We start from the raw sequence: 16,790 nt of genomic DNA on the forward strand, positions 1-16,790 counted from the left end.
AAACTCATGAATCTATATTTTGACAGTGGGAAATTTTGTAGAAAATTGCTGTTTGTTTCTCGGGTACGTAAGGAGAAGTTTACAAATAGTAACACATTTTCTGCTATATTATATATCGAAAAATAAACGTTGTCTTGAAACATCAGTAAACAACTTCAATATCATTGTATATACTCTTTATTTTAACTATGATTTGAAAGTTATCTAAACATTTAATATCCATATCTATCTATCTATCTATCTATCTATCTCTATCTATCTATATATATAATGCTCTACAACAGTATTGAGCACTTTCGTCAGGTTTTTATTAATTACCATTTCTACTAAATATATATATATGCATATATATATATATATATATATATATATATATATATATATACATGATAAAACTATCTTTATTCTCACACATCTCGGGCATTTTAAGAAAACGGCAGAATACTTCCTATGAAAATGTCTAACACTCGCTACTTACAGCAGGTTTCTAAAAAGTATTATACATTTTATCCTTGTTTACAAATTATTACATAAAATCCGACAAGAGATACTCTCTCAAATACGTAATCTAAATAATAAAAGTAGCAAACATTTTAATTCTCATGCAACTAAATCCTCCCACGAAACTCATTAATACAACATGCTTTAATTCATAAAACTAATTTTTATGATAGCACGATCATTATGTAATTTCATAACTACTGCTACTTGCTACATACCAAATTAAACTTAAAAATTAGATAACGTCTGCTACCTCGTCTTATTGAATGACGAAATGGTTCAAATTCAGCGGTGTACTCTACACATAAACAATTGATGGAACCGCTCTTCAAATTTAATGAAAGCCTTAATTTGCATTCATATAGGTGTTTTAGGATACAGATTATCACCACCGTAATTAAGTTATTTTCCAATATCTTGCTTTAACATTGTTTTCGTTTCCTGTTTTCTTTAAAAACAGTATATTAAAAGACAAGTATTAAAGCTGCTTGTGTAAAAAATGAAAACATAAAACATTTATGATCCAAATTATATGCAATCGTAACTTTCGTAACTTGTTATAAATGTAAATGTGTTCTGTTGCTTTCATGTATATTTTGCATTCATTAAGCTTATGAAATCAATATCACAAACGACAATTCGTATTATTTGTATCATTCGAACTAGTAATCATCTTTAGTGTTATTCTTATAACATTTCGGCAAACGAAATCTCCGACCTTCTTCAGGTGCGTGTCGTCAAATACGGAATATTTTATGCTGAGCTCCAAAATCTGTACGGAATTTCTAAGATAACAATTTCTTTAATCAACAAAGATAGAGTGTTCTCGTTCAATCAGCCATGGCCGGGCGTGACTTGTCCTTCGCAGGTCAGCAGAGTGTGTTAGTGTGGCAAGTCCCGTCAATCGATTTGGTTGGTCTTAATTTCGCAACCGGGTTGATATGTCGCCGCTTCATCGATCTGTCGCGCTAGAAGAAAAGCAATTTCATGCAAACGAAAGAAAAACAACTTGATGCTCTATATTACTGATTAAATTCAAGAAAAGATATAGAAATTATAAACATCCTTAGTCTTGAACCCTTAGTCATTCCATTTTCGGAGTACAATTTACCAAAGAAAAATGATATTGTTGCCGATTTTCATAACAATGAAAATCACAAATCCAATCTTTCTCTCAGCAGGACCTTTTGCCGTTACCCGGGCACACCAATGATAATTAAAGAATAGAAAATTATATATGTCCGGCATTTTCCAGTGCTTTGGGAATCTCAGCCCCCTCCCTCCAGTGATAAATCCAATCGCCCCTGGGACGATCACGTCACACGGGTAGAAGCCTTAAATAATTAATTTTATTCTTAGGGTCAGCTGAACTGAGTATTGAACCTTTAATTTCCAAGAGATTGCCAATTTGAACACATAATCACTTAGCGCTTGTTGACTTTTGTGCTAAGAAGTTAAATCTGCCGAAAATTACTAAGCGGAACATACATAATTTGAACAGTAGGAAGTTAACTATTTGATTTTATACACGTTAAAAAATATCATAAACATTTAGTTTGATTCCAATTTTAAATGTTTCAAATGTTTTTTTTTCGTTAAAAATGCCTTTGTATGTATATATAGATCATCAGAAATTTCATTGTGTGCCTTGTATATTTAGTAGGCTAAGATCAGGCTAAGAGCAGGCTCGAACTATTCCTTTAGATAATGGCAACAAGGGACACTCATAAAGCCGATTCCTGATGTGGCATACATTAATAGATGCAGAGAGTTGAAGAAGACCACTGTACCAGAACCATTGTTTATTTTTCTCTTATTCACCCCAAACTTCACGTAAAAGGATTACTATTTCGGACCATGTGTGAAGGAAGTTCAGGAACGAGATTTTGTTCACATTGCATTTAAATTTCAACATGTTAGTACAGTCAGAGAAGAAGAAAATAGGAAAGGAGATTCCAAAGTCTAATCGTCCGAAAAAAAAAAAAAAACATTATTGCTTTCTGGCATTTAAGGATTTCAAAAGTCAAAAGAGTAGAATTTTGCTGTGTGACATTTACCTTAAGGGGGCACAACTACTACTAGCTTATCAGAGTACATAAACCATTAAAATACTTAAAGAACAGGCACAGGGATGTCACATTGCGGCGATGGGACTGTGGTTGGAGCTTAGATGATAGTGCGGCAACTATTACATTTGAGACGTCGCCATTTATCTTCATGACCCTCTCCCATATTAAGTGGCATTTTCATATGGGAGAGGGTGACAAAATGGCATTTTCATATGGGAGAGGGTGACAAAATGGCAGTTTCATATGGGGAGGGACAAAATGGCAGTTTCATAAGGAGGATGTGACAAAATGACAGATCCACATGGAGGGGGGAATGACAAAATGGCAGTTCCATCATTGTTATGCTGCCAGGTAACAGCGTTTTTTTTTTTTTTGCCAATTCTATTATTGTCGGCACGAATCGCATAGACGTGTTTCTTTAGTCTGCCATGCTTATTTTTCTAATTAAACTGGCGTTGATCTGACACGCTATTTTAAAGTATTGTCTGTTTATATTTTTAAGCTCTGCTGTTTCGGATTAATCAGTCGTATCTTGTTGAAGCCTCAATCTTATCTACCTCTTTTCCAGAATATATTGGCTGCTTCAGCGATGTCGCTTCTGAAGAGCACATGGATATGAAGGATGTGCACGTGATGAGTGTGGAGCAATGTGCCGAGATTTGCCGAGATTACAAGCTTAAATATGCCGGCTTGATCGTAAGTAACATTCACTATTATTCATGAATAGTTCTTCTATGTACCGAAGACCAAACGGAATTTCCATTAAACGAGTTTCTTTCCAAGAAATTTCCATATTTGGAAAATATTGTCAAGGGACGGCTTGCTTGCAGACAAACAACATGGTGGTCTTTAACCTTTTATCGCCGGAATTTTTTATGCAATGAATAAATTTTTTAATCATGAAAGTTAACGTTTTTTAATCACGAATTAATTTTATAATCACAAAAGTTTCCGTGCAACAGACGCGAAAACATGAACAAACCCCTCATTCACGTATTGAACCATGCATAGACCTGTACTTTGAGAACCAGTTGGGCTGATGAGTGCAGAAATATTTCCTATGCAGGTGTTTTTTGAAAGGCGACTTGAAAGTATAATTTGCCGGTAAAGGGTTAAGTCTAATGTTAACTTGCTCAGCTGTTAAGTAGTCGAATGATTCTATTTACAATGCCTCCCCACGGGATAAAGTTAGACACCAGGGTCGTTTTTTAATGTGGAGAAAAGGAACAAAAATTTAAAATTGTCTCAGTCGTGAAAGATTTCTCCTCCACTGACAGAGAACAAAAAATTGAAGTGTAGCATCTGAAGAACAGATACTACACTTTGAGATATTAAATTCTTTATTCAAGCTAAAATTACAATGTAAGTCTCAACTGAAAAAAAGCCTTAGGCAACTCAAAATGGGGAAAAATGGGGGTCGTTAGTCATCCTTGTTACTCCATAACTAAACAAAAAATTCCTCGTAGCTAATATCTTCTTTCACCATAATACCGCATTCACCCTTTCGTACTGGGGACGTCCTATGTAGAACCCAATTGTTTAAAACATTTTTTATTTACGTGTAAAAACAAAAAAAGATAACAATAATGATGATACAATAATTCATTTGTGTCGAGGGCGGGGGAAGAAAAAATACAAAAGTGGTTAGTAGGACCCTCCCAACCGCGTCTAGTTGATAGACCGCCTGTTCCAGTTCGGTTTGTAAAGGAACCTGAGTTCCTGCAGGCCGATCTCTAAGTGGGAGTTTTCTATAGATGGGACGAAATGGAGAAAATTAAATTTTGTGGGTGAGGGATGGGGTGTTAGTGATTGATTTCTTTCTCTCCAAGATGAGTGAAATTTAGAGTGAGGGGGTGAAAAGAAAAATTACAGATAGGAGGGATGGGTATCTTGGAGGCTTCCTAGTTGGGGAGGGATGAAGCATTCACTCGGCTAGCTAAGAGGCTGAAGATTGATTACGCTTGACGGAACTGCGTGTTCCACACCTAGGCGGGGAACACGTATTCAATTTTGGCTCCTTTTCGTACACACAGACTTGCTACATGTATCCATCTTTTGTCAAATGCCGCGCGATGCAGTCTTTTTCTATCACATCTGATCTTCACCCATAGTTGGTGTTTAAAGAAAGTGATCAGATCCTGATAAAAAAGACCCCCCCCTCTCCGGCCACCTTGCAGACGTGACGTCCAAATCACCATTCTCGCCACGGCCAGGATCGTAATGTAGACCATTTGTCTTTGCCTGTCCCACGGCGGCCTCACGCTGTCAAGCACATTGGATATGGTAATTGGGCGAGGATGCTCGGGATCGATACTTTGATCTTGACCCAAAGTAATCGAATGTTGTCCATTCTGTTCCTCGTTTTCAAACCATCTCATAGTATTGTCCATCATCTAACCGGCAACCTCATAAATTGTTATCCTTGTGTGGCTTCTGGACACACACACATACACATACATATATATATAAGAGAAAACAGTTAATAAAACATGTTAAAAACACTTTGAAAAAAAGTTAAACATATTTAATTTGAAAAGGAAACACTAAATAAGTGGATAGTCCTTAATCCGCGGAGTTTCGAAGAAATACCTCCCTTCTCATCAGAGGATAGGATTTTGCTTGCAAAAAGATTCAATGAAATTACAAGTAATTTTGGGATGTGGAAATAATTATATATAATCTTTCACATTCTGAAAATTCTGTAACAAAAGTGGCTCGTTAGGTTAGCTCTGCTGAATGGCGTCGTCCTTTTAAGTTCAAAATCACTACTTGTGAAACATCGGCTTGGGGTTCAACTGGTTGGATGACCACGTCCCTTGTTGAGATGAAGTAGGTCTATTCCATAGCTTGATTTCGTCGCGATTTGCTTGATCTGTGTTGGTTAATAGAATTTCTTGTGTACGGGGCGTTTGCTCAGATGGTAGAGTGCTTGCCTCGCGGATATGTTTGACTGATGAGCCCAAATGAGGGCGAAATTCGAGTCTTAGACTTCTGATTCGTTGGCCGGCATGGCTCTTGTGGGCGGCGGCGTTCTTTGGGCTGTGAAAATAATTATATATAATCTCTCACATCCTGAAAATTATATATATATATATATATATATATATATATATATATATATATATATATATATATATATATATATAGTGACACGCATAAGTATGAGAGACAACGTATTATTTTGTATTATAACCAGTTCTTGTTTGCTATTTTACTTAATATATCTATCTATCTCTGTCTGTCTGTCTGTCTCTCTGTCTGTCTGTCTGTCTGTCTGTCTGTCTCTCTCTCTCTCTCTATATATATATATATATATATATATATATATTCATACAAACACCTGGTGTGTATGTAATATAGGTTTTAGTTTTGGACATATGTCTACGTTTTGAAATTCTATTGCAGAACGGCGGAGAATGTTTTTGCGGTAAAAGCTTCGCAGAAAACAATCGCTCTACCGATTGTACAGAGGAATGTCACTCTGGAGAAAACTGCGGAGGCAGCGAAACATTCGCCATTTACAAAGCGGGTGAGTAGAAGATTTAATGCAAATCAAATAAACGATCACAGGGTCATGACAGCGTCAACGAATTTTAGATGCGCCCACGCTATGAGAAGTTTTAGTAAATGTCAAAAATAATTAATAATCGATAACTCGTAAACAACGAATAAAAACAACAAATATTTTATAGCAAAAGAATCAGAGTAAACTTCTCTACCGGTATGTATACTTTTAATCCATGGAAACTGTTTACAAGACTTTTTATTTGTAAATTTTCTTTCGACGAAAGCTGGCTTATTAGCAAACACAAATTAAAATAGCAGTCTAGATGCTGTTTAGCTGTTAGGTTACATGTGCTTTAGATGTTAGCTTACATTTGGTTTTATGCGGGGTTTTATTTGCCTCTCAGACTTAGGGTTTTCCAAGTAATCTAATTCCAATTACTTGCAAAAATCATTTGTAAAAGTGATATTCTTCTGAAGGTTGGAGGTTCAATTGTCAGGGTAGGAAACATAAAAAATACAATTACGAATTACTTAGGACCTCTATCTAGTCATTGCTGATAAGAGCATGCTACATTCATGAAGTAAATAAAGGGCACGGTTCCGAATTACGTCCAAATATCCAAATTCGACAGAAACATTTTCGAGTTCGACAAGATACACATGAAGAAAGTCGGAGGTTACATCGATCGAAATGTTGTGAAAATTACGCTCAAGTTAAGAATAGTAGTCCAATGAATTGAAATAATAGGCAGACATTTTGAAAAAGTGCGTCTATAAAATATATAGACGAATTATAGCAAGATGTACCAAAGTTTAATTTGGTATTATGAAAATAGAATTACTTTGTGAAAATTCAGAGACGTTCAAATTTTGTAGAATTTTAGCAGCATCCATTAGACATCAATTAATAAATATTTCTTTAAATTTCAGTTTATTTGATGTATTTTGAAGGTTTTAGGAGACATAACATGCCCCCCCCCCCATTATAGAAAATTCAAATGTTTCAGATTCATTCAGAGCTATTTCTTCTTAAGACCTCTTAAGCTAAATAACTAAAAAAAATTTTTTATTTTAATGGGTGGATTATTTTACTGCTGCAGAAAGAACCTGACTCCTTATGCAATCCCCTCCCTGTATGGAAGTCAGTTTCGACCCAAGATGGAGTGCTGCTGCCACATTTGGTGAGGGGGCTTTCAGAGCACTCTGTTTTTGCCTTGATAGAGTAGAAAAAAACTGTAAGCTAGGCTTCAAGCTGTGTCCCATCCACGAAATGTTGCATCCTCTGACTGTTTTACAAGTATTTGAATGGTAGCTGCACCGATGAACTACACGCCCTTGTACCCTCTCGACGTAAATACCCTTGACGAACCCGACAAGCAGCTAAATCTCACCCCTTCACAGTAGAGATCCCCAACTACCAGAAAGCCTTCTACTCTAATAGTTTCTTCCCTCGGACAGTAAGACTTTGGAATTCCCTTCCGGGCCCCTGCTTCCCTAACTGTATTAATGTGCAAAAGATCAAGTGTAATGTAAACAGATATCTTGCTGCTCAACTCCCTACACAATATCCCTACAAATTATATCCTATATAATAACCACCTATATCAAAGTGGCACTGTGCCTTGTTTTGGGGTGTAAATACAAAATAAAATAAAACCGACATTGCAATCTAGTGGGAAATGATGTATTCACATGGAATAGATGTAGTTAGTCTTTTACTACACCATCAGGTGCTGTTTTGAGATTCAAATTCTGGTCCCCTCATCCACTGAGAAAAACCTTCACAGTAAGAACTCGTCTTTTTACTAACACTTCAAAGACCTCTCCTTTCTTCGTCTATGTACCTAAACTTAAACCGAATTTCCAAGAACATGTGCACCACTTTATAGTAAGGATATTTTCTTGCAAATTTTAACATCGTTGTTTTCAAGTCTAATGTAAACAAATATCTTTCCTGTCGTCCGATGAATTAATCATAGTTTTCAATCATTTCATAGTACTGTTCTATCATTCAACTGAAAATCTTACATATGTAACAGAGCACGTATGGCGGCTATATGCAAATACTGAAACAAGAGTTGAAGTTCTTTCTTATTCTTTGTCTTGTTTGCGACTGAGTGTACAGCGTGTGGGTCCTGGGTGTCTACATGTTAACGCGTGTGTAAAACGTGTACTAGGTTACACTAAGCATTATTCTTGAATGGATTTTAGCCTTGCTAAGTGGTAAACTATGAATATAAAGAAGCCGTAAATTCGAGACATTTTCCAGAATAAAAATCATGTAATGGATTTCGATTAGAAGTATGATAAGTATTCTAGAGACAAGGTTTTGTTGCATTATATCTATTATTTTAATCTTCCAAAAAGGGACACATAAAAGTGCTGCAAACTGTTCTATTCATGGAATTAATTTTACTCGTTCTTCGATGAGTATTCTTTTAACTTACAACATAATTTTGTGGTAATTATCCTTTGTAACAGTATTGCTCTTGGAATATATTTGGAAGTGACGATTTTCATTTTTGGTTTTGTTTTCAATTTAACAGAAGTTCCGTGCACCTGTTGTTCTGCATTAAGAAATGGCTCTGTCGACGCAGAGGAATTTTTTAGGGGTGTTTGCCGGTTCACACTTGTAGAAAACCAAAGCCCCGCTTACAAGGTGATGTTGGACAATGAATATGATGGGTTGAGATACATACCTCGAATCGATTATATTGCACCGCAAGCCAACGTCCGCTTTCTGCCGAATAATAGAATGATCGTAAGTGTTTTTTTTATTAATTTATTTTTATCATTGTCATTACTTGCATGTGAAGTGTGATATATAAGTCATATATCAGCAATAATGGTGATTCAATCACTCTCCAATAATTCTTAATGTCTGTGTCAGCATTTAGAGAAAGATGCTCATCTAAGTTACATAGTGTGTTCGTACACACCATAAACACTAATGTAAATTAAATAACAAAATAATGTCTGATTACTTCTGCATTATCCATTAGGATTTATACGGCCTAATTACGTTGAAACACTGGTTCTTGCTAGGTCACCGAAGTTAAGCAATGATGGCCAGTACCACATGGGTGATCATTTGAGAGTGCAAGACGCTGTATGCACTGCGCTGGGACGTAGACATTTCCAGGTTGATATCTGAGGCCGCGTTGGTGCTGGGAGAGATGCACCTTCAGCCTTCATTAAGGCATGCATCTAGGAGAAGGAAAAACAAAAACTCAGATGTAAAATCTGAGATTTACTGTCTTGTGGCAGCCATTACACCGACTAAGATTAGCAGTCGTACCAAAAAGTGTGGTGGGTTCTGAAAAAAGAGCAGAGAGATGAATAGCTGCCTTCACCACTATAAACGAATCATCTGTATGAATTTCCGAACTTAGTTGTTGTGGTGGACCTTATATGTTGAAATCGACAGGCGTATCATCATCCATAAACCCCACCTTTTCAGTTATTTTTTTTATTGATTTAATAAAGATAAAGTAAATGGACGTATTTAATTCAATTCAATACACATTTTAAGCTAATTATTGTATCACATGTATTTTTCAATATTTTTTTAATAATATTTGAAAATCAGTGTATAAAAAAATTATCACACGACGTTAAAAATAATGTTGTACGATGATGCAGAGTGGGAGATATGGACGGATGATGGCCAGTCATCTAATATACCACGAGCCTCGATAACAAGAAAAAAAAAAACAACTAAATATTAAGGTAGCATTTATTTCAGAAAAAAAAAGAGTTTATGATGCAGTGAATCGACAAGGAAGGATGGGTTGTTATCGTGTGATGATAATGATGATTATTCTGATCGAAAGGTCCTCTGATTTTTCACTGAAAATTCTTTACTTTTAATATTGTTGCTGCTATTGTTGTTGTTGCGCATCATTCATGCTGATTTTTGTTGGCATTCGTTTCCCCGATATCTTTCTATTAAGAATTTTTTCTACAGAGTGGGGCAGAAATAACAGTTGTTTTTGAAATTACTATTACAGGGGTTGGATAAAGGATATCTTTATATTAATAATTCTTTGTAGACAGATATAGAGTACTTACTGGAGGCACCACATGAAGGTTGCCAACATCCCTAAGTGAAAGTGTTTCTGTTGAACGAACTAGATTCGAACTTGGAAGACTCAGATTCTCAGTTCGTGTCGTTAACCACTTAGCCACCATCCCCTCCTTCCTGCTGATGCCGTTGGTCTTTTAGTCGTCGCCTAGGTGATTACAGCTGGTAAGAGACAAACTGTAGATGATGAAGATGAACGGGCAGAGAGATGAACAACTGCATGGCTGTAGTATAAATTTTCTTGTAGATTGTTATCGTTTTGGTGGGATGATGCTGAGTCGACTGGCAGTGATCCTGGTGGCAAGGGTCGTATGCAGAGATTACGCTTTTTCAAGTGACAAAGCTTGTGGCAGAGTCACAGTTACATGCTTAGTTAAAGACATACAGCCTTTTTATACAGCTGATACAGCTTCTGCTGATAGAAAAAAAGTTTGATGAAATGTGATTGGTTGGAAAATGATGCCAGGTTCGAGAAAAATTGAATTGCATTAATTTCTGACATATAAGCTGTAAACAAAATCCTCTCTTAAGATAATTTATTGTTATGGAGATGAGTTGCTAAACAGAGGTACATGAGCAAAGACGATCACACTGGTTGAAATCAGTGAATTAATTGATTCTACAATGTTGAAAGCGATAAGTACACTGTTTTGGCTGCGTTTTTCAAGTTAGTTTGTCCTATTGTTCAGAAGGTACATGGTACGAATGATTCGGCAAAGTTGTTAGAGTGTGATGTTTGCAAATAGGTCTGCTGATTCGAATTGACAAACGCAATTGAATATGCAGATTTGGTGTTATTTGTAGACAAATTTACAGAGACAAGTAAAAGTGGGTCTGCTCTTTTGCCAGAGCGCATCATTTGAATCGACGAGTCATATAATGAAGGACTTAATCAACGAATATCCAGTTGTCGAGATCGAATATGCATTATAATTACAATTCAGACAGTGAGTCTGCACTGCTGCTAGAATTTGATACTTGCAAACTCAGGTCTGCAAATTTGAAGTGACGACTGCAAGTAAGTCTGCCCTATTCTGTGGGCACAATGTTCGTTGATGAAAACCTGATTGTGGAGTTAATCAACAAACGTTCAGTCACAATTAGCCCACATATAATCTGAACATTAAATGCCGTACTGTATGATTATATCGTTTAGTATTTTCTTCAAAACGTTGTTTTTAAGATTATTTTATTAAAATATGTTACTCCTGTACAGCTAATGTTAGTAGATAACGTAGAGGTATTAGTATTTGTATTTATGCTCAACCCAAACAAGGCACGTTTGAACTGAGATTTAATGAGGTAATATGAAATATGGGTCATATTTACAGGAACAATACAAGTAAGGAGTTGAACAGGGATATGCCTATTAATATTAAATTTAAATCTTTGCATGTTAGTATAGTCGTGGAAGCAAGGTTGTACCGTCGAAGTCTAGCAGCTTGAGAGACCTCTAGATTGAAGGTGTTGGACTTTAAAACTTCTTAGATTAGTTTAGTGGTTATTTACTTCGAGTTGGCATTATTGTCTCGAGTTCGTCGGAGTGCATGTACTAATACTGATATTAAGATTAGAATGATAGCGGATGCTTCTCTCTCAAATACTCTCAATATTTTTTAGTATATTTCATAAATTTTTGATCAAACATGTTTTTATGCATCTCCTTATTTTTGAATCTGTGATCATAAATAGATACATACATGTATATATATATATATTTTTAATTACAGATAAATAGACTAGAAATGGTTCCTCCTTTTGAAAATTATATGGGATTCTCTGCGTATTACGATAACAACATGCTAAATTTTATGACACCAAATGACGTTTTGCTCCGATACGATGGAAAGCACTTGTACGTGAATCATCCCCAACAAGGTTTCCTAAACCAGAAATTTCTGATCGCTCATCCTTACAAACTAGACAGGTAAGATATTTACATATTTCTAATAAGTCTTAGAACAGAAAAATGATGTTTTTGTACGGAATTTAAACTTTTAAAGGGTAAGTTAATGCATTAACGTTGGCAAGATTTGTTATGCATTTATTTCTTATAGTCATCCTATATAACTTCGGGCTCAAAAGAACACATCAACAGAGTGGTTGTACACATTTTACTTCTTCCTGAAGAGGAGGTTTACCTCGAAAATTCAAAGAACATCACAAAACGACACCATCCTTGTTCAACAAATTACGTTGTTAAATAAATAATTTATAATAAAAAATTATGGAAACGTTTCAATATTGTCATTTATTCTGTTGACCTTGTCTTGTATCCAATGGTGTTTTTCTACATAATTGCATTGTGATAGCTTTTAAACACAACACCTTATACACTATACACAATGATTCAAGCAAACTACAACATTCTCCTTATTTATAGATTACTTGATCTTGTTAGCATATGTGTTATAAATCAAGAATACTATTTAACACGCAGATGGAACCTTTATAGGCAATATTAATTCAAACCCTATTACTAAAATTGAAAGTGAACCTGGAAATAATGACGAAGAAGACGTGATTCAGAATTATTTGAAGAACGTACTGTTGATTTTATAAAATATTTTTATATATAGCTTGAATTAAACTTCAAAATGCCAAGTATCATAATTCGATTATGCTCTAAACAGAAACATTAATTTCGAACGCGCCCCTATCATATCAAAGAACCTACTGTTGATTTTATATGCCTGGCGTTACTGCTTGTGCGGTGATAATATTTCGAATTTAATCTAAAAACGAAAGAGTCAAGTATCATGGTAAAATTTTGCTTAAAACAGAAACATTTATTTCGAATACGCCCCTGTCATATCAAAGAACTTACTTTATATGCCAGGTCTTTCTACTTGTGTTCTAATAAAACTTCTCAAATGCAATTGTGATTTTAGGCGGTGTAAGGTGTTAACATTGATCAAAATCACATGTTTCTTCTTTCATCGATTTTTTCGATTATCGATTGTGGATACTTATTGAAGATATTCCGATACAAAACCTATCTAAGAACACTGCCAGATACATGAAGTAACAAAATTTCATAAAAATCATGTGAAATTTCATAAAAATCATGTGAAATTTCATAAAAATCATAAAATTTCATAAAATTTCATAAAATTTCATAAAAATCATAAAATTTCATAAAAATCATGTGAAATTTCATAAAAATCATGTGAAATTTCATAAAAATCGGCCTAGCCGTTTTCGAATCCATAGGAACCCAACTCACACATATAGACATACAGAGACACACACAGACAAAGTTTCTTTTACATAATAGTGGATAGATAGATATATAGATAGAGATGTATGTGTGTGGCGTGTGCACATCTGTAGTCTTGTGTGTGTATGTATGAGTGGCTGTCTATTTAGTGTTGCTTACAGATAAATTTAAATTTACCGAAATAAAAAAAAAAACATGAGAACCGTTATAAATTTCGAAATTCAATTTTTCTGTATCTTCCTTCAAAGACTTGAACTGTCTGTAAATTGAGTCGTTGTATTTGTACCTTCGGCTACAAAAGTATCAAGCACCTCTTGTCATAACAGCAACAATGAAATTAAACTTGTTCCGCTAGTTTTTATTTCTAAATTTATTTGCATAATAACATGAGTTTTATCAAATGTTACCGCCATTTTTCATACGCACTCCAAGTTTCCAAAACAAGCTCCGATGAAAAACAGAATAATTTCTTGCAAGAATTTCATTCCCTTAAGCGAACGTTTTGCGTCTATAAATTATATGGTAATTGTCGTATCGAGTTAATATTGTTTTACTTTGATGAAATACGTCGCATTTTTTCCCTTTGTCTTCGCATCTGATAAGCGTGAATGTAAACCCAGTGTAGCTAAATCAGTCTCTGTATTAAATATGTTTATATCTGACTGAGTGGTATACTCGGTAAAAAATGGGGTTATAATGTTTTTTTTTAATGGAAATCGCTCCAGACTAGATAGGAAACCACTCTATGTAACGAGTTAACAAAACAAAAACAAAATATGATTAACGCAAAGACGGAAGATGCCTATTGGTTTTATTCTTGAACAAATCAACGTTATGGGTAGGAAACAGTCAGTTGGAAGAGAGTTCCACAATCCTGCAGATCTTATAAATAAGCTAATGTAACAGGAAGCTATATCAAAAGGACGTATCAAAAAAGCTAATTAATGGAGACCACTAGACCAACAAATACAAACGAGCTGAAACAAATGGAGCAGGAAATAGATCAGGGAATACTGAATAACATATGCCATTATAGTATTTATAAAAAAAGACTGAGGTTGGCAACATCACGTCTGTGAGAAAGCGGTTGGAGAGAAGAAGAAAGCGCGCGGCCAATCAAATTGCAAATGTTTGGCTTAGACCCATTCGTTCCGTAGAGATCGATGTGTCTAAGAGGGGACGGATATGGCGTGACCGCCTAGGGGAGCGATATTGCTCCCCACTGGGGAGATTAATCTCCCCAGTGGAGAGCAATATAACTCTCCTAGGCGGTCACGCCATATATGTTTCTGCACCTTATCAAGAATTCTCAAATGGGATTGCGATTCACCAGCCTAACTTTGATAAAAGTACTCCATACATGGTCTGGTATGGTTTACTTTTCAAGCAATTCCGTTATTTGAAAAGGGCTTGTAAAACTTATGCTTCTAGCCTAGGGTCTGCATGAAGTTCTCTTCTTTGGGTGCATCTGATCGTTAACTTTACCCTACATCGAGAACAGCAAGTTGCATGCGAACTCGTGAAAGGTTTGGCTCAAAATACACAATGGATTATACAAAAGCAACGTTGCCACTGACATTTCATTGATTTGTGTTCTTTCTGTACTTGATACGTTTTTGTCTTGCTACATGCAGAGTCAAAGACGACCAGTCGAAATGAATTGAAATAGTTGGATCATGCTACAGCTCCAGAAAGTACCTGACTCTTGATGCAATCCTCTACTTTTATAAAAGGCATAAACGATCCAAGCTGGCTTACAGAACACTCTTTCTTGTCTTACCGGCGTACATAATCAATTTTGCAGTCTAGGAGGGATTAGTCCTTTCCATACACCCCTTTTTTCACATAAGAGACGTTGCTAGTTCTTTTCTACTCCTATGTTTTTATGGTCCATTTTGAGGCTGAAATTATATAAAGTCATGGAAGAAAAATAAATTAAACAAAGCATAACTCGGCGAAGAATGTATTTAAAAATAGGTTTAAATATTTAAATAATTAGTTTTATTAACATTTTAAAGTTTTATAACAAGAAAGAATTTTATTTGTTGAAGTCATTTGCAACAGATTTTTATTACTTGAAATCACATATTGAAAATGCTATTTAAAAATTTACCACATCCACCCTATACTTGAAATAATTATATATATATATATATATATATATATATATATATATATATATATATATATATATATATATATATATACAATATATTAGCAGGTACTAGATTCCAAAATCCAAGACTTCATTCAACTTACCAATCATTAAAAAATAAATAAATAAAACTTCGGTATATTTAAAGATCGGGTTCTGTTATGTGGATAATAACTGATATTTGTATATCAATGTTGACTCACTGGAAGAATGATCCAATACTAGTATACAAATATTTGAGAAAGAGAGAGAAAGAGAGAGAGAGAGAGAGACAGACAGACAGAAAGACAGACAGAGACAGAGACAAACAGAGAGAGAGAGAGAGAGAGAGAGAGAGAGAGAGAGCGAGAGGCGTCTTCTTGAAAATGGGAGCGGGAATATCAAAGAATCCGATTGGGTAACTATCGAACACCACGCATATAAAATTGTCATTCTAAAAGTGAGGTCGTTTAGTTTTATTAATTCAAAACCTAAAACTTTGAAGAGCTGTGAACACCGAATGGTGCTATTAAAACGTGCGACCTTTTTTGCTCCAGAATTTATTTTTCTACATAGTCACCACCATTCTCAATGCACTTTTCATGCTTCGGTTGTAAAATTCCAGCACGCGCTTTGTCATTCACATCTCTGTCGCCACTCTGAAATCGACGAACCCATATCCTAACCGTACTGGCATCAACTGCATCTGCTTCGCAAACGTTCAACAGGCGCCAATGACTGGTGATCAATTTTTTCTTCATTGAAGAATTTAATGACGTAACTGCTTCTGATGCGCGTCCATGATAGGGATTTCTTTCTTACAATCGAGCGATGTCAATATCTGCAATAGAGCGATGAAACTTCAAATTATGAATGCATAAGTTCAGTCATTATAATAATGCAATTTGCTATCCCCTCTGATATGTCCGTACGGAATAAAAAAGAGCCTTTACTTTTGGAACGTCTTTTGGATATAAACACGAGCAGTAACATTAATTCTATACAATAGCCTGACGAATCCCCATAAGAACGAATCGCGCAACATTGTAAACAACTTATTTGCCATACATCTGTTCATTATTTGCTACTTTACTATACTCGTGTATTGGGCGCTGTTGAAGTAAAACTGGAAATAGATATATACAATCTTATGCAGATACATGAAATAAAAAATAATAATATTTGGAATATGCAAACCACAATGAGAAGCAGCATCAGTATAAACCAAAAAACGATAACATCAAACATTTTTGGGACATGCTCATACAAACTGAT

General features: G+C 35.2%; 1 protein-coding gene across 8 annotated transcripts in view; it reads left to right on the top strand.

Moving 5' to 3' along the window:
- The window catches only part of LOC145303489 (uncharacterized), a 731,279-nt gene that overhangs the window by 17,208 nt on the left and 697,281 nt on the right, over window positions 1–16,790 (top strand). For all 8 annotated transcript variants that reach the window (XM_080144908.1, XM_080144909.1, XM_080144911.1 and 5 more), the window contains exons 3-6: window positions 3,139–3,266; window positions 5,976–6,099; window positions 8,624–8,838; window positions 11,892–12,088. In XM_080144908.1, coding sequence (XP_080001034.1) covers window positions 3,139–3,266; window positions 5,976–6,099; window positions 8,624–8,838; window positions 11,892–12,088 — 664 coding nt within the window. The remainder of the gene's footprint in view (window positions 1–3,138; window positions 3,267–5,975; window positions 6,100–8,623; window positions 8,839–11,891; window positions 12,089–16,790) is intronic.

This window comes from Euprymna scolopes, chromosome 19 (genome assembly GCF_053919585.1).
Source record: "Euprymna scolopes isolate OS-2025 chromosome 19, ASM5391958v1, whole genome shotgun sequence".
NCBI classification, from domain to species: Eukaryota; Metazoa; Mollusca; class Cephalopoda; order Sepiida; family Sepiolidae; genus Euprymna; species Euprymna scolopes.